General features: G+C 34.0%; 21 protein-coding genes and 2 non-coding genes across 24 annotated transcripts in view, besides 1 other annotated feature. All coding sequences in view use genetic code 11, as the record gives it.

Annotated features, from left to right (window-relative positions):
* The window catches only part of petB (cytochrome b6), a 1,445-nt gene extending 831 nt beyond the window's left edge, over positions 1-614 (bottom strand). Inside the window, exon 1 of the mRNA in view lies at positions 609-614. Within this exon, the coding sequence (YP_001671713.1) occupies positions 609-614 (6 nt within the window). The remainder of the gene's footprint in view (positions 1-608) is intronic.
* Positions 1-17,500: part of a sequence feature (large single copy (LSC) region) that runs on past both edges of the window.
* Positions 752-973, bottom strand: psbH (photosystem II protein H). Its single transcript has one exon. It carries the CDS (start codon positions 971-973, stop codon positions 752-754), a length of 222 nt encoding a protein of 73 aa, YP_001671712.1.
* psbN (photosystem II protein N) lies at positions 1,078-1,209 on the top strand. The gene has a single exon. It carries the CDS (start codon positions 1,078-1,080, stop codon positions 1,207-1,209), a length of 132 nt encoding a protein of 43 aa, YP_001671711.1.
* psbT (photosystem II protein T) lies at positions 1,270-1,377 on the bottom strand. Its single transcript has one exon. The coding sequence runs from the start codon at positions 1,375-1,377 to the stop codon at positions 1,270-1,272; it is 108 nt and encodes a 35-aa protein (YP_001671710.1).
* psbB (photosystem II 47 kDa protein) lies at positions 1,559-3,085 on the bottom strand. The gene has a single exon. The coding sequence runs from the start codon at positions 3,083-3,085 to the stop codon at positions 1,559-1,561; it is 1,527 nt and encodes a 508-aa protein (YP_001671709.1).
* Positions 3,584-5,634, top strand: clpP (ATP-dependent Clp protease proteolytic subunit). The gene is made up of 3 exons: positions 3,584-3,654; positions 4,506-4,797; positions 5,407-5,634. Exons 1-3 carry the CDS (start codon positions 3,584-3,586, stop codon positions 5,632-5,634), a joined length of 591 nt encoding a protein of 196 aa, YP_001671708.1.
* Positions 5,797-5,910, top strand: rps12 (ribosomal protein S12; one part of a trans-spliced gene, as the record gives it; the record has 2 gene entries for this part). Coding sequences YP_001671707.1 and YP_001671662.1 both cover positions 5,797-5,910 — 114 coding nt within the window.
* On the top strand, positions 6,724-7,077 carry rpl20 (ribosomal protein L20). The gene has a single exon. It carries the CDS (start codon positions 6,724-6,726, stop codon positions 7,075-7,077), a length of 354 nt encoding a protein of 117 aa, YP_001671706.1.
* rps18 (ribosomal protein S18) lies at positions 7,366-7,671 on the bottom strand. Its single transcript has one exon. The coding sequence runs from the start codon at positions 7,669-7,671 to the stop codon at positions 7,366-7,368; it is 306 nt and encodes a 101-aa protein (YP_001671705.1).
* Positions 7,951-8,151, bottom strand: rpl33 (ribosomal protein L33). The gene has a single exon. The coding sequence runs from the start codon at positions 8,149-8,151 to the stop codon at positions 7,951-7,953; it is 201 nt and encodes a 66-aa protein (YP_001671704.1).
* Positions 8,632-8,766, bottom strand: psaJ (photosystem I subunit IX). Its single transcript has one exon. It carries the CDS (start codon positions 8,764-8,766, stop codon positions 8,632-8,634), a length of 135 nt encoding a protein of 44 aa, YP_001671703.1.
* On the top strand, positions 9,158-9,231 carry trnP-UGG. The gene has a single exon. It is a non-coding gene; the product is annotated as a tRNA-Pro (tRNA).
* On the top strand, positions 9,427-9,500 carry trnW-CCA. Its single transcript has one exon. It is a non-coding gene; the product is annotated as a tRNA-Trp (tRNA).
* petG (cytochrome b6/f complex subunit V) lies at positions 9,639-9,752 on the bottom strand. The gene has a single exon. The coding sequence runs from the start codon at positions 9,750-9,752 to the stop codon at positions 9,639-9,641; it is 114 nt and encodes a 37-aa protein (YP_001671702.1).
* Positions 9,947-10,042, bottom strand: petL (cytochrome b6/f complex subunit VI). Its single transcript has one exon. It carries the CDS (start codon positions 10,040-10,042, stop codon positions 9,947-9,949), a length of 96 nt encoding a protein of 31 aa, YP_001671701.1.
* Positions 11,462-11,713, top strand: psbE (photosystem II protein V). Its single transcript has one exon. The coding sequence runs from the start codon at positions 11,462-11,464 to the stop codon at positions 11,711-11,713; it is 252 nt and encodes an 83-aa protein (YP_001671700.1).
* Positions 11,723-11,842, top strand: psbF (photosystem II protein VI). Its single transcript has one exon. The coding sequence runs from the start codon at positions 11,723-11,725 to the stop codon at positions 11,840-11,842; it is 120 nt and encodes a 39-aa protein (YP_001671699.1).
* On the top strand, positions 11,867-11,983 carry psbL (photosystem II protein L). The gene has a single exon. It carries the CDS (start codon positions 11,867-11,869, stop codon positions 11,981-11,983), a length of 117 nt encoding a protein of 38 aa, YP_001671698.1.
* On the top strand, positions 12,131-12,253 carry psbJ (photosystem II protein J). The gene has a single exon. The coding sequence runs from the start codon at positions 12,131-12,133 to the stop codon at positions 12,251-12,253; it is 123 nt and encodes a 40-aa protein (YP_001671697.1).
* petA (cytochrome f) lies at positions 13,065-14,027 on the bottom strand. Its single transcript has one exon. The coding sequence runs from the start codon at positions 14,025-14,027 to the stop codon at positions 13,065-13,067; it is 963 nt and encodes a 320-aa protein (YP_001671696.1).
* Positions 14,247-14,936, bottom strand: cemA (envelope membrane protein). Its single transcript has one exon. The coding sequence runs from the start codon at positions 14,934-14,936 to the stop codon at positions 14,247-14,249; it is 690 nt and encodes a 229-aa protein (YP_001671695.1).
* Positions 15,868-16,422, bottom strand: ycf4 (photosystem I assembly protein Ycf4). The gene has a single exon. It carries the CDS (start codon positions 16,420-16,422, stop codon positions 15,868-15,870), a length of 555 nt encoding a protein of 184 aa, YP_001671694.1.
* Positions 16,835-16,939, bottom strand: psaI (photosystem I subunit VIII). Its single transcript has one exon. The coding sequence runs from the start codon at positions 16,937-16,939 to the stop codon at positions 16,835-16,837; it is 105 nt and encodes a 34-aa protein (YP_001671693.1).

Below are 17,500 nucleotides of genomic sequence, written 5' to 3'. Positions count from 1 at the left end.
TTAAATGCCAAAAAGTCAAGTCGGCTCATTCGTCTTTATCTTGTGTTGATCGTTACAGGCCTCTTGAATCTTCTATATTACCTATTTGAGTTCTTTTTTTGATTTGGTATTTGTATGTAATGTGGCTTTATTCTTGTTTTCTTTATTATTGATAGGAATTCTCTTGTTAAGACCCTACGAATCAATTGAAACCTCAGATTCATACTAGAACCACGATGATTCAATAAAACCTTCAATTCAAAGTCCAAAGATTCCCTGAGTAAGAACCCTTGGATGATCACTTATTCAATGAATAGAATAGATATAATGACTAAAAAAAGAAAATACAAAGAAGCGTTTGTCCTTTGATCAAAATATGCATAAACAAGAGTTTAAAAGAAGAAAAATCTTTCGATTTAGAATAAATATATAACTTTTTCTTTGGAAAAGAGTCCGGTTACGAGGTCTGAATATTAAGTACGAATCATAGTCCGAATACTTCGTGATCTATTTCATATATTCCGTGCTCCAGATACTAGAATGAATATCTGACGAGGTAAAACCATCTTTATCAAGATGACAGACCCATTCTCTGTAGTCTCAATAGGATCAATTATAACAAGTCACACACTCATATTCCGGAAATACAATACAGAAAGAAAGAAATTTCACGGTCGAACTACCAAAACAGAATAGGCTAAAAATCCGAGACCTAAATGCTTCACTTCACTTTTTGTATTGAAAAGGCTAGGACTTCGTGGTTCTTGTGAGTCTAATTCATTGAAATTCCGTCAAGTAAAACGGAAGAATTATAAATCTCCAAAATAATGGATAGGAATACTGCAAATAGAGCCATTGCAACACCCATCAAAGGAGTCGTTCCCCATCCAGGAGCTACTTTACCATATTCTGAATTCAATGGTTTCAATAAATCCCCTACAACAGTTCGTCTTGGACCAGATCTAGAACTATCCTCAACGGTTTGTGTAGCCATAAATCTTATTTTGTATTCATTGAGATCTGTTGACTTTGTATACCATTCCGTTGTAAATAAACGATCTTAGCATAGATCCATTGTGGTCTTGAAATTATATAATAATGGAAACAGCAACCCTAGTCGCCATCTCTATATCTGGGTTACTTGTAAGTTTTACGGGGTACGCCCTATATACTGCCTTTGGGCAACCCTCTCAACAACTAAGAGATCCGTTCGAAGAACACGGGGACTAGTTGAAGTAATCAGCCTCCCAATATTGGGAGGCTGATTACTTCAATTAAGATAATGAAAAATCATTTTGTTTTTTTAGTTGGAACTTTAGGTGGTTCCCGAAAAAAGATAGCGAAAAAAATGATCCCTAAAGTCGATACTAAGAGGAATGTATAAACCAATGCTTCCATAAATTCGATCGTGGTTTACAATTATAGCTTCCATACCTGTTTTGTTTATTTGGGATGATCCCCCGGATAAAGAAAGAACAAGAGTCAAAGAAAAGGCAGCGATTTAAATCAAGATTTCTCCAGTACCTATGTCAAATCGCAAACAGAAAATAGAAGCGAAAAGTAACGAAGCAGTGTTGCATCAGACTACTTGTCTTCTTGTAGTTGGATCTCCAAGTTTTTGGAATGCTCCAAATTCCACCTGAGCATCCAAATCTGGATCAATACCAGCAAAAACATCTCTGAACAGGGTTCTAGCACCATGCCAAATGTGTCCGAAGAAGAAGAGCAGAGCAAACGAAGCATGCCCAAAAGTAAACCAACCTCTTGGACTGCTACGAAAAACACCGTCGGATTTCAAAGTAGCACGATCTAATTCAAAAATTTCACCCAATTGAGCGCGTCTAGCATATTTTTTGACAGTCGCGGGATCGCTATAACTCACTCCATTAAGTTCGCCGCCATAGAACTCAACAGTTACGCCTACTTGTTCAACACTATATTTCGATTCTGCCCTTCTAAAAGGAACATCGGCTCTAACAATTCCATCTCCGTCTACCAAAACAACCGGAAATGTTTCAAAAAAAGTAGGCATACGACGTACAAAAAGTTCACGCCCTTCTTTATCTCTAAAGATAGGGTGTCCTAACCACCCAACAGCTATTCCATCCCCGTTGTCCATTGAACCCGCTCTGAATAATCCCCCTTTCGCCGGATTATTGCCGATGTAATCATAAAAAGCTAATTTTTCAGGAATTTTAGACCAAGCTTCTGATAAACTTTGATTTTCGGCTAGCCCAGCACTAACTCTTCGATATATTTCTTGCTGGAAGTATCCCTGATCCCATTGATAACGAGTAGGACCAAATAATTCGATGGGGGTAGTTGCTGAACCATACCACATAGTTCCAGCAACAACAAAAGCTGCAAAAAAGACAGCAGCGATACTACTGGAAAGGACGGTTTCAATATTTCCCATACGTAATCCTTTGTATAGACGTTGGGGCGGACGGACACTAAGATGGAATAAGCCCGCTAATATGCCCAATGTCCCTGCTGCAATATGATGAGAGGCTATTCCTCCTGGAACAAAAGGATCAAAACCTTCTACGCCCCACGCTGGATTTACAGGTTGTACCTTTCCGGTTAGTCCATAAGGGTCGGACACCCATATTCCAGGACCATATAATCCTGTTACATGAAATGCGCCAAACCCAAAACAAGCCACTCCTGAAAGAAATAAATGAATTCCAAAGATCTTGGGCAAATCCAAAGAAGGTTTTCCTGTACGTTCATCACAAAATATTTCTAGATCCCAATACACCCAATGCCAGATAGCTGCCAAGAAGCACAAGCCAGAAAACACGATATGCGCTCCGGCTACACCTTCGTAACTCCAAAGACCCGGATTCGTTATAGTCCCTCCTGTAATACTCCAACCGCCCCATGAATTAGTTATTCCTAAACGAGTCATGAAGGGTATAACGAACATACCTTGTCTCCACATTGGATCAAGAACGGGGTCAGAGGGATCAAAAACTGCTAATTCATATAGAGCCATAGAACCGGCCCAACCAGCAACTAAAGCTGTATGCATTATATGAACAGAAAGTAAACGGCCGGGATCATTCAATACGACGGTATGAACACGATACCAAGGCAAACCCATGGAAATACCCCTTTATCAACGAAAAATAGACACGATGTAACTTTATTGCATTGGAAAAAAACTATGCTATCGCCCTCCTCCCTTTCAGTGTATTATTACGGAGAAAGGATTAATATTTGTTCTATTCTTTTAGTAATAATGGAACAATTCGGTTGATAGGAAAAAAGAGAAGCAGATCTATTCTATATCCGATAAGTACCAAGACGCAATGGGGGTTAACCTTAAGCCTATTTTCTATGAACGAACGTATCCATATTTGTTCATCATTCAAAGGACCTATTCGTAAAAATTTTCCTTTATTTTTATTCATTCTGTCTTTCTTTACCTTTATTTATTTTATTTTCTATTTTATGACCTTATTCAATCTATGTATAAAATAGAATAAATAATAAATAAAGTATGATAAAGGCCAATATTATTATATTAAGACAATAAACCCATTGTTACGCTTCCACATCAAAGTGAAATAGAGTACTTAATTCTTTTTTCTTTCATTTAATGCCTATTGGTGTTCCAAAAGTGCCTTTTCGAAGTCCTGGAGAGGAAGATGCATCTTGGGTTGACGTATAGTGCGACTTGTAAGATATATTGGGCCATATGGGATTTCCCCATTCTCTCTCCCGATCGAGATATCCTCTGTTTCGCCCAAAAAAATTGATTGAATTGTCAAGAATTTGTAGCGTGAAGTGCAATGAAGTGGAATTAGATCCATTTTTTGGGGGGGTATTCAGATTAATATTATCAATTAGAATGATTTATGGTTGACTTGGTTGGACCAATAAAATGAAGTATCCAGGCTCCGTTTAGCAAAAACCAAATTGGTAATATATCGATGATTACCACTTATATCATAAATGACTCTATTTAGAAATAAATTCTAAATAGGAGCGATCTCAACTGTTAATCAGTCGAATAAGAATAATATGATTAATACGTTGAATATTTGATGGAAGACATGAAAGAAATGAATTGAAAAAAAAAGGAAGTCGTAGAAAAAGACGCGGTATTTGGTTGATTTGTCCTATATGTGCAAATCTAAATCGGGCAGATCTTTACTCGGAGTAGAGCCTAAACCTAAATTGAATAAAAAATGGAAGAAGCCCATTCAGGAACAAGAAAACGCATCGCGATTTGGATTTTATCTCGATGAAAAAAAACATCAATGAGAAGTTAGTCCGATAAGCTTAGTTAATTTTTTTTATATTATAGGATTATAGGAAAAGGGCCAAAACTCATCTTTCTTTAAAAACGGAAGAAAAAAGGCTCTTTCTTAGAAGTTATAAAAAGTCTGCTATGAAATATGAAAAAAGCAAGAGGGCTGGAATCTACGCATTGATTTTGTTCGCAATTTTTGGCGAACCGTATGCATCAAAAGGTGCCTGTACGGCTCCTAAAGGATACAATTTGATTTTATCCTAACCAACCGACTTTATCGAGAAAGATTGCTTTTTTTAGGCCAAGAGGTTGATAGCGAAATCTCAAATCAACTTATTGGTCTTATGGTATATCTCAGTATAGAGAGTGATACCAAAGATCTTTATTTGTTTATAAACTCTCCTGGCGGATGGGTAATACCTGGAGTGGCTATTTATGATACTATGCAATTTGTGCAACCAGATGTACAGACAATATGCATGGGATTGGCTGCTTCAATGGGATCTTTTATCCTAGTCGGAGGAGAAATTACTAAACGTCTAGCATTCCCTCACGCTTGGCGCCAATGATTTTTTTTGATTTGCAAGAAAAAAAAAGAAGACTATGCCTTCGCCATATGAAATATGAATTAATAAGTAATAATAGCATGGCACTTCGAATTCGATATGAATTTTTTTTTTTCAAAATATTAGATTATGTATCGAAAGAGTAGTATGAGATAAGGGGTATTTCCAATTTTCTCTTAGCTAATTTTATCTTAGTTAGCTATCGGGGGCCCATTTCAGCGTCACAAACTTTTTTTTCACACCGGAAGGCTGCGAATAATATTTATGTTATGAAAAAGTACAAAAAAAGAAACTTTGGGATTGCTGAATCACAGACGAAATAAATATATAAAGCAATAAAGCAACGGGGCCATCATAGTATTTTTTTTAACTCCTCCGAAAAAAGAAGGGTGGTAATTGGATCATTTATTGATCTGGGTCTAATAGACCCTATATTTTCTCTTTCTTCAATGAAAGGTAAAAACGTGAATTCCATTGTAGAGCCGTATGCAATGCACAAGAAATGCCTGTACGGTTGTTCAATTCTCTCTCTTTTTTCTCATTATTTGTTATCTCGCCTCCTCGCTTCATCGGGCGAGATAGAAGAACCATTCTATCATCAGGGTAATGATCCATCAACCCGCTAGTTCTTTTTATGAGGCACAAGTGGGAGAATTTATCCTGGAAGCGGAAGAACTACTGAAACTTCGCGAAACCCTCACAAGGGTTTATGTACAAAGAACGGGCAAGCCCTTATGGGTTGTATCTGAAGACATGGAAAGGGATGTTTTTATGTCAGCAACAGAAGCCCAAGCTTATGGAATTGTTGATCTTGTAGCGGTTCAATAAAAAATAGCATTGATTTCACGTAAATCCACAATTTAAGATTTTAACTTTTTAAGGGTTTAGTTAAATATTCTATTAAACGTTTAATAGAATATTTAATAGAAGTAATTCAGAATCATCCGGTTAGGATCAATCTAAACCAGCCCATTATACATATGATTCAGCATGCCAACTATTAAACAACTTATTAGAAATACAAGACAGCCAATCAGAAATGTCACGAAATCCCCCGCTCTTCGGGGATGTCCTCAGCGCCGAGGAACGTGTACTAGGGTGTATGTGCGACTCGTTCAGATTAGATCATGGCTGAGACAAAAGAAAGGAAACTCTTTTGTCAGTATCAATGATCAGTACCAGTGAATAAAATAGAATGGAGGAATTCCATTCACTATCTAAAAACTAAAAAGGATCGATCTATCATATCCTTCTATTGTGTATCAAACTTATGGTTTCCATTGGTGCAAATCCAATCACCTATATTTTGGAGAAAAAATCCCCCATTGGTAACAAACGGTTATCCATTAAGCGGGGGAAATCCTATTTTTTTTTAATAAACAGAAAGATTATGCTTCTACTCTTGCAAGAACGGACTAACAGGGTCAGCTACCCAACTAATCTTCATAATTAAATACCGTTACTGTATAAAGATAAAGTAGATCTCGTTGTGAAAGACAAGACCTATTACTGGAAAATTCATGGGTAGAGCCAAAGAGTGTGAACTGTACAAGTTACCAATAGTATTGATTAATTGAAGGAAGAGCTCCGGTGTATAGAGAGGACCTCACCGTTTAAGAAGTAACCATAGAAACGATGGAACCCACTATTTATTTATCATTTCGATTTACTACCTTTTTTAGTTATTAGACCTTTTTTGATATCAAGTATCAATACAATTTCTTATTTCAAGGCGAAATGCTTAGAAATAGAAAAGAAAAAAGATAAAATCGTGGGGGGGAAGGTTAGAGCAGCAAAAGCCATTGGAATTTTTATTTTATACATTGGAAGAATCAGTTTTGTTATTAATAGACCAGTAAAGGGGAAAAGAATAACTGAAAGAAAGAATTAGTTATTCATCAAAGTTTCATTTATTCAATGACCAGAATTAAACGCGGATATATAGCTCGGAGACGTAGAACAAAAATTCGTTTATTTGCATCAAGCTTTCGAGGGGCTCATTCACGACTTACTCGAACTATTACTCAACAGAGAATAAGAGCTTTGGTTTCGGCTCATCGGGATAGAGGTAGGAAAAAAAGAGATTTTCGTCGTTTGTGGATCACTCGAATAAATGCAGTAATTCGCGGTGATGGGGTATCCTATAGTTATAATAGATTCATACACAATCTGTACAAGAAGCAGTTGCTTCTTAATCGTAAAATACTTGCACAAATAGCTATATCAAATAGGAGTTGTCTTTATACCATTTCTAATGAAATTCGAAAATAAGGAGATTGGAAGGAATCCATGGAATGTTTTAAATGGAGTTCCGGGGAGAATGAGCTTGGGGAAGGTAGAGTAGAAATTAGTATGATAAAATAGAAAGTCGTCAAAGCAAAATGAGCGAATATGCTCAATAAAAAATAAATGATTCTTCTTCGACGATTCTTTTATTTTCTTTTTTTCTTACGACAGACACGACAATCAAATTTTGATTCTCGGATTTTTCGAACAAAACATTAATATTAATCCGCCCCTGAGTTCGGATTGGAATTTTGATTCAATTCAAGAATAAGCCTATTTATTTCTGGTTCTAAGACCAGTAGTTTTAGTGGTCGACTCACTTCTTTCAAATTGTTTCTCATTATTAAGAAAAGGTAACGAAGATAAAATACGAGCTTGTTTTATAGCAATAGTAATTAATCGTTGTTGTTTTAAGGTCAATCTATTCACCCGCCTAGATAATATTTTTCCTTGTTCACTAATAAATCGACTAATTAAACTCATGTTTCTATAATCAATTCGATCCCCCGATTGAATCGGGGGCAAACGCCTACGAAAAGATCGCTTGGATTTAGTAAAGAGTCGCTTGGATTTATCCATGATTTGTTTATTCCTTATTTCGAAAATCCTATTTCGATTTCGATCGGATTAAAAAAAAAATTATTTATATATTTATATAATTTAGAATTATTTATATATTTATATAATTTATATATATAATTCTAAATTTATCTATATAATTAATAAATATAAATAGGATTTTGTTTGTTTCTATTTATTTATTTGATTTGTTTCTATTTAAATATATGTAATAATATATACCTAATGTTATTTTTTTCATGTTCCTTGGAAAATTGACATACAAGCACTTGATTCGATCTATTTCTTTATCTCCCCGTGAATTGTATGTTTGTAACAATAGGGACAGAATTTCCTCAATTCCAATCGACTGGGCGTATTGTGTCGATTTTTTTGAGTAATATATCTGGAAATGCCCGTTGATTCCTTATTAACACCGTTTCGAACACAACTGGTACATTCCAAAATAATCGTTACTCGGGCATCTTTACCCTTGGCCATAAACCTCCTTTGGATTTTTGATTCACCTCAATCTTCTATTTTCCGATCCAAAGCGAAGAATAAAGGAACGAAAAAAGTAGAAGTTGCTAACTCAAAATCAAATTATGAAATATTTCGTTGGAATCAATATTAATATAGAATATAGAAATTAAATAAAAAATAAAAAAAATAATAATAAGTAATACAATAATTTTTATTTTTTCTAACTATTTTTAGAATTGCTGTACAGTATTTTAGTATCTTGTAGAATACGCTACTGTTGTCCTAGCCACATTTCTGTTTTCGCTTTATTAGAAATTTAGCTCTATTAGTAATTTAATTGGATCCTGAACCCTAGTTTTGCTCAGGTTGAATCCTTTTTTTCTTTCTCTTCCCCCCCCCTTCCTTATTCTACCTAATTCTAAAATAAAAAAAGGGGGGGATTGGTTACAGATATTTGATTGTATCTCTAAATTTCTTAACCCCTTACCATGTCAATAACTAGAATGAAAAAAAGGGGAATGTCAATGCATCTGGAAATAAACGATTAATCTCGATCAATAAACCTGCTAAAGAACCGAACCATAGAGTACTTAGTACCGGTGCTACGGAAAGATATGTTTTTAGATCGCGCATTTAAAATCCTCCTTCTTTCTTCTTTATTGTATTACATTATGGTAATACATATATAATCAGATGTATATGTAGTTAAGGACTACTTGTATACTTGTATTTGTACGCGGAATCCCCAATCCCTAATTCAAAATTCAAATTGAAATGGACAACGATTCGATAGATAAGATTTTCCTTTTCTTAAAACAGAAAAATACGCCCCTTTCCACCTGAAAATAGAATTGAGAGAATTCCCGCGAAAAATATTCATTTCTTATTTATTATATGTTTGTTATATAATATGAGACCAAAAAAAATAAGAAATGAGCAAAGAAATTTTGTATATCAATAGAGAAAATAAGGATGTGGAAAACAAGACAGGGATTCTCTACAATGACACTGTAGACCAATTGAAAGGGATGTAGCGCAGCTTGGTAGCGCGTTTGTTTTGGGTACAAAATGTCACGGGTTCAAATCCTGTCATCCCTACCTATTACTTCTCCTCTGAGCAGTAACGAGGGATCAATTTTAGATCGATTAAATAAAATTCAAATCGGACATACATTATTTTTGAATTTTATGATATTCTATATAATAGTATAGGCGTGCAAAATGTATTGGGGTTAAAAAAAAAAAAAGAATACTCGTCTTTATATTTATAGTCTTATCTATTGTGATAAGAAGGCGCTCTTAGTTCAGTTCGGTAGAACGTGGGTCTCCAAAACCCAATGTCGTAGGTTCAAATCCTACAGAGCGTGATTCCGCTCTTATTTGTTAGGTCGAAAGGAAGGTTGAACTCAAATAATTGAACAGCAATCTGAATCTGAATTTGACCTCCCGCGAATTAAAGAAAGGAGGAGGTCAGTCAAAACAAAAAAAAAAGAGATGTTAATTAATCAAAGGTCCAACTGATCACCACGTCTGTATTGTAAATACGCAGTTACGAATAATCCAGCCAAAGTAATAGGAATTAGACCTAAGACGATTCCAAATAGAAAAACTTCAATCATTTCTAATTTTTTTTTTGAAAGGGGAAAAAGAGAGGTAATATCTATCCCTAAATAGAAATCCGTATTGCCCATGAATTTCAATGACCAATAATTGGTAATTAAGGTAATTACCACGTTAAAGTAAGGAACTATTCGAATATATGGAATACCACAGAAAGATTTTTTTTTTTAATAAACTATTCATTCACTTAATTTCAAATAAGCCGTATCTTGCTTAGACCAATAAATAGAGCTGAGGTTATAGTTAAAGCTGCTAGTAGAAAACCGAAATAACTAGTTATAGTAGGCATGAAGGGGCTAAATGAAATATGTTCTTTTTTTATCCATATGTTTCTAAAGCACTTTCCTAAGTTTCCATTTTTGAAAGAAACGGGGATAAGCAAAAATACCACTTGAAAGAATACAAATTTTCAATTGAAAATTTTTCACTGATCAATTATTAATTATTATAGGCTATTAATTATTATAGGCGGTATTAACAAACATAGAGTAACAGAAGTAGAAAAAGAAATCAATTCAGCATCTGTGACATCTGCCCATCCCGGGCATGATTCCGAATCAACGCAATGGATTCATTGGGAAACTCTTGAGTAAACTAATACTAAAAATAATAAGAACTATGTCATGTAACTTCATTCAAAACATGTAACTTTTTTTGAATGAATATGTAAAAAATTGGAAAATCATTTCTTTGATTCCTTCTTTTTTTTAATTGTTTCGAATCTCTTTTCGATTTTAGAATCAAAAGTGACCTTATCTTATAACCTATAATACCTTTTTTTATTTACTTTTTTACTTTATTAAAATTGAATATGGAATTTACTTTAATTTTAACTCATTAGATTCAATAGTAGAGTAGGTTCATTCACATAATATCTCGAATGAGAAGAAAAAAGGGTATCGCACGATGAGATCACTCAAAAAAATCAAGTCTTTATTTTAACTAGATTTTTGAAATTTTAAATTAAAGTAATTAGGAATTTCTATTATCTTTTCCTTTCTAGATTTTTTGTCTTTCCAGATTATATATCCAGATTTTATATAAAGTATAAAATCCCATCTTTGTAGTTAGGTAAAAAAAAAGACCTTTGGATCTAATACAACAAAACAATGCACGCATTACAATATTGATTAATAGGATTTTTTGATTCGTTCTTCTCTTCCTTTTATCGAGTACTATCCACTACTCTTACTTGTTACTGGACCACTAACTAATTCCTTAAAATGAAAAAAAGGGGGAGGGGATTGCATTACAACGGAAACCAAAAACCTCTTCTACAATTACACAAAGAAACTGAGATTTCTAGATTTTGTATCCAATTGAATTGCGGAAATATTCTAATTTTCTTCATGAATTATTAGAACTCTTGGATTCATATTTTATATAATTTTCAGTTTGTAGTCCGAAACCAATAATGGCAAGAACCCCTATCCGCAGGAATTTGAGGAATTCTCTATTGAATGGTACAATGGTTATACGTCGACAAGCAAGAAAAAAAAAAGAAAGAAATTATCTAGCACTTCATTTCGATACTAATTGAAATTGCGTTGCTGTGTCAGAAGAAGGATAGCTATACTGATTCGGTATACTCTAAAAATACCCTTGGTACAATATTGACGATCTCACAAAGATTCAATTTCAGTGAATTTCCATTTACTGATCTCATCTTTTACAGAATCGATCCCCTAAAGAATATGTGGAGCTCAGCATGTCTGGAAGCACAGGAGAACGTTCTTTTGCTGATATTATTACCAGTATTCGATACTGGGTCATTCATAGCATTACTATACCTTCCCTATTCATTGCGGGTTGGTTATTCGTCAGCACGGGTTTAGCTTACGATGTGTTTGGAAGCCCTCGTCCAAACGAGTATTTTACAGAGAGCCGACAAGGAATTCCATTAATAACTGGCCGTTTTGATTCTTTGGACCAACTCGACGAATTTAGTAGATCTTTTTAGGAGGACCCTATGACCATAGATCGAACCTATCCAATTTTTACAGTACGATGGTTGGCTGTTCATGGATTAGCTGTACCTACCGTTTCTTTTTTGGGGTCAATATCAGCAATGCAGTTCATCCAACGATAAACCTAATTCGAATTATAGAGAGCTATGACACAATCAAACCCGAACGAACAAAATGTTGAATTGAATCGTACCAGTCTATACTGGGGGTTATTACTCATTTTTGTACTTGCTGTTTTATTTTCCAATTATTTCTTCAATTAAGAGAAGAAAAGAGAGTAGTAGAATAATAAAATAACTAATAGTAGGAATTTTCTTATCCCATTCGGAAGGATCACATCTCATAATTATCTATGACTGTTTATGTTTCTAGCATGACCACTTGATGAAATGTGGAGGGAAGCGGGATAGATGGCTGATACTACTGGAAGGATTCCTCTTTGGATAATAGGTACTGTAACTGGTATTCCTGTGATTGGTTTAATAGGTATTTTCTTTTATGGTTCATATTCTGGATTGGGTTCGTCCTTGTAGTAATCGGATGAACTGAGTTGTAGACATGAAAGCATAAGAACTCAACGGGGCCCAACTCTTCTTTCTTTGTCTGATTCGAGGGGAAGGGTCCCGTTGAATTCCTAATAATTATAAGAGTTTGTTCATATAAATGACAAAAAAGAAATCACTTTTTTCGATGTTTCAAAAAAACTCCATTTCCATTTTTTTATATTTCATTGAAGAGGTTCTATTTTCTCAAAAAAATTCCCTCTCTTTTTTTTGTTTGTCCACTACTTTTGCTTAATTATATGTAAATCTAAAAAAATCTAAAAAAAAGTTCTCATAAACTCATAAACCTGAAAAAAAAATATAAACTAAGAATTGGGCACAAGATCGACACAAGAAAGGTATGTGTCAAATTCCCTTTCTTGCGTCGAAGACTAGGAAGACGAATAATACTCCCTATAATTATTTGTTCCCCTCATTTATCCTTCCTTTATTTTCTCCGCTTACTTATCTTATGTTTAGTATCTAGTCGAATTTGATTCTAGTAGAATAGAAAACAAAACTCCTGATTCTTAATACATTCTATGACATTTCAATCTAACAATAGTCACCCCCCACCCTTTCCAATTTAGTTGGATTAAAAAAAGAGCGGGTAAAGTCAGTTGTTCACAATATACATACTATGATTAGGAATGCGGTATAAGTAATTCGTGACATCCGATTCTGGTAGAAAAAAAAAATATATAAACAGGCAAAAGGTTTTTCATAAATTTTTTGATCATACCTAATTGCCAACAAGAATTTGCTTCTTTTTTACGAATTTGATATTGATAAATCCACGGATCTAGAAATTCATTTCGGACAATTGAACCTTCTCAAACTGTTTCTTTTTAAGAACCAAAAAGATTTGTGCCAAAACAACGGATGCCAAAAAGAACAAAAGGCCTTGGACACGTGATGGATCTTGAAGTACTATTTCTGCATCCCCCTGACCAAATCCACCCACATTAGGATTACTCGTTAATGGTTGATCGAGTTTGATGGATTCGCCCTCGGAAACAAGAAGTTCTGGTCCTGGGGGGATAATATCAACCACTTGACGTCCATCCGATGCATCCACTATGGTTATTTCGTATCCCCCCTTTTCTTTTCGTAAAATTTTGCTTACTATACCCGCTGCTGTAGCATTATAAACTGTATTGTTACTTTTTCTCCCGTCAGGATAAATCTGACCCCTTCCCCTGTTCCCGCCTACATATATGGGATATTTTAAGAAGTGAACATCTTTATTAGTAGCGGGGTCTGGGGAAAGAATAGGAAAGGTGATTTCACTATATTTCTGACCCGGAACAGGACCTATTACAAGAATCTTTTTTTGAGTAGGGCGATAATTCTGAAAAGACAGATTGCCTATCTTTTCTTTCATCTCAGGCGAAATGCGATCGGGGGGAGCTAATTCAAAACCCTCCGGTAAAATAAGAACAGCTCCCACATTCAAACCCCCCTTTTTACCATTAGCAAGAACTTGTTTCAGTTGCATATCATAAGGAATTCTAACAACTGCTTCAAATACAGTATCAGGAAGTACCGCTTGTGGAACTTCAATATCCACGGGCTTATTAGCTAAATGGCAATTGGCACATACAATACGCCCTGTTGCTTCTCGTGGATTTTCATAACCCTGCTGCGCAAAAATGGGATATGCATTTGAAATGGATGCCCAAGTTATTATATATATCATGAGTGATACGGAAATGGATCGAGTAATCTCTTCCTTTATCCAAGAAAGGGTATTTCTAGTTTGCATGGTCCAATGATTGATCCCGAAAATTTCTACAATAAAATTTGGTAGGTCGCTAGTATAGTTCCCTATCCACAATTCTGCTATTTACATTTACTGAAAGAATTTTATTGGAATATATAGGAGAATCCCCCCGTGGGTAGAAAGAGTAAAGTAAATACGACTTTGAATGCTTTGTTTATGTACAAAGTAAGAAACATTAGAATTGGATCAGTGAATTTTTTTTCAGTCATTTATTGAATGATAAATCACTACAAGTGATGGAGATACACGATTTAAATACCGGAAGATCCAATATTTAAAAATTGTATCTAGAATGACTGGAAAGGTGGAAACAAGACCAGATATAATTTGATCGTTATGAGCAAATCCAAAATCTTTGTAAATATAACCAATCATTAGTTCCCAACCGTGAGGCGAATGGAATCCGATACATAAATCAGTTAATAAAAGAATAGAAAAAGCTTTGATTGTGTCGCTTAAATTATATAGGAATTCTTGAACCCAAGAGTTAATAATAAGAAGTTCTTCATTACCCAGAATAGAATAACCACTTAGAATAACAAAACAGAGTATATTTGTCGAGAAGTGCAAAATTGTATGGATACGATCTTCATTGTACATCTGGATGAATTGGATCGTTTCTTTGTGGATTCCTATACGAAGCTTTTGTAAATGGGTTTCCGGGTCTTCCTTTATCATTTCATCCAACAGGAAGAGTTCCTCTAATTGTATGAATTTTTCTAGAAGACTCTTTTCTTGAATATCATTCAAAAAAGTTTCGGATTGCCGAGTATTCCACGAATTAGTAATCCAAGTTTTCAGACTTTTATTACACGAGAGAGAGATCCACCAGGGCAAAAATACTATAGATGCAAGATATAGAAAAGGAATGAATGCTTTCTTTTTTGCCATTTTTCATCTGTGAATTTTTAATGAACCTACCTCATTTGTTGACTCTATGCGATCTAATATTTATATCAAGCATGAGTTCTATTATAATATAACTATCGAGCCTATGAATCTATTCTTTGTTTTTTTATTTGTGATTCAATGGTTAGTCTTTGAATCTAGAAAGAATACAGAAATAGACTAAGAACAAGAATGAACTTCGAATTCCAATGAAGAAATAATAAAAAAAATATTGTTTTCAGGTTCGAAGCACTTCTTTCGATGAATGCCCAAAAGAACCACTTCAAATAATGAATATTATTCGGATTTCGAGACGAAAGAACTTCCTTTCTATCAAATATGTCGAAAAAAGTGGTTTGCTACCTATACTATAATACGGAAATAATTGAGAGAAATTTATGAAGAATATTGTGATGATAAAAAATGAGTGGCAAAAAACAGACAGAAAAGTTTTCGTTATAAGAAAGAGATACAATTCTTTGGTCATTAAATTAAGGAGCACAAAAGAAAGGCTGAAGGGTCAATTGAGAAAATAAAGTAGAGATAATTTACAAGATAGAATCGATCTGTATCTAACGTCTAACGTATCAATTCCAAATATTGAAAATAAAAAGATAAATTCTTTATTTCGAAACGCTTTAATATATGAGATGAATCATTATTTCGATTTGTTACTTGTTTTGTTACTCCATTGGGTTGAATGGATTTGCATACGCATAAAAAACTCTTTTTGCGGACAAAAAAACTATTTTTGTCCGCAAAAAGAAAATAGTATAGTTTCGTTTTATGCTCTTATTAGAACTATTCCGTATACATCTGCTTTCACTTGACTGGGCATTCTGAAGAAACTTGAGTTAAGTTATGCTATAGAAAAAAAAAATTCTTGAGTTTTTGACTCCTGCTGCTAAAGCATTTAGTCTTCAGTTTTTTTTTTTCAAAATACTTCAATTGGTACACGCAAGAAATAGGCCAATTCAGCAGCTTTTTGCTCAATTTCTCGTGTAGTGAAATTCTCATCAGTACGAGTTAAAGGAATAGCCCCCCGGCCTCTGATGTCCATATAAAGGACACGACGAGCATAAATACCTTCTTTAACTTCTATTCTGATGGACTGAATATCTTTCATAAAGAGTCGTAAAAAGATGCGACGATTTTTTCCAGGAAATCCCCAACGAAAAATAGACACTATTCCTTCTTTTCTATCGAATCGATCATAACCACTACCTACATTCCACAAAATTGTGGACCACAAATAGGAACTAATAAAGAGACCCGCGATCCCATAGAAAGACATCACAATCCCTTGCGGAAAAAAAACTATTTGCTGAGACGGAAATAAAGATATCAAATTCCTACCAAGATAACTGGAAGTTCCAACCAATAAGAATCCTAATGAACCTAAAAAAAGGATAAAGGCCCAGCAGAAATTACTTGTTTTTCGAGACCCCGCTATAAATTCTATCCATATAGATTCTGATCGCCAACTCATACATATTAGATCCAGTTGCATTTTATTGGAATTGAGAGAATAACCAAAAGTTTACTTTACTTTTTTTTGTTTCCGAAGTAACTCTCATCAACTAGCACTATTTTGATGTGAACCTTTAGGGGTAATTCATAGAATTAGTTAGATCTAACATCCCCTTCATATATCCACTATAGATATATACAGACATATAGATACATTGACTTTAATTTCATACATCCGCCCGATCGCGATCTATTTTTGAAAATAGCTATAATTCATTTACCCATATATCATGTTTACGCATGCATAAGAGCTTTTTTTCATTTATATTCGGAGTAATCTACATGTTATACAATATTCTACTAAATAGATATCTGTGTTGTCTAAGTCTTGAAAATGAAAAAAAAATAGATGAGATTTTGTCTCATCAGATCTAAACAATCTTATTTTTTTGAACATGAAGAGATAAAGAAGCCATTGCAATTGCCGGAAATACTAGGCCCACTAAAGGCACAAAAATAGAGGGTAAGTTTGTCATAGAATGGATACCTCAATTTCATATTTGTACCTGTTATTGTTATATTCTTAATTCTAAAGATATCTTATCTTATAATAATTCGAATTTGTATATTATATATAAGTATATCTAAGTGAATATATATATATCTAATAGGTACAAGAAATGTAGAACTAAATAAATGGACTTATTCATCTTTATAAATGAAATAGATGTATAATAATCCACTTTTTTGATTATTTATTATTATTATTATTCTATTGTTCCTTTTTGTCTTCTAATTTGAATTAATAAAGAAAGAATTTATTCCATTACAAATTCCCGAAAGATTTATTAGAATCTGATCCAACAACAGAATTTTTATTAATAAGCATGGAATTGTAAAAAGATGTAAGACTCTATATCTATATTTTCATTTTCTATATTTCTCTATTTGATATTTGAATTATATATACATACGTAAAAGAGGAAGATGAAATTCTTTTATTTGCCTCGACTAATTAATTATAATTGCACGGAAGGAAGAATTCGCTTTTGATCTTGTTGATAGGGGTTTACTGATTCGTAAGCAGTAATATCGGT

Source organism: Carica papaya, chloroplast (assembly GCF_054855325.1).
Source record: "Carica papaya chloroplast, complete genome".
In the NCBI taxonomy this organism is placed as follows: Eukaryota; Viridiplantae; Streptophyta; class Magnoliopsida; order Brassicales; family Caricaceae; genus Carica; species Carica papaya.
The sequence above is the reverse complement of the archived record's forward strand: the minus strand, read 5'-3'. Positions and strand labels throughout refer to the sequence as shown.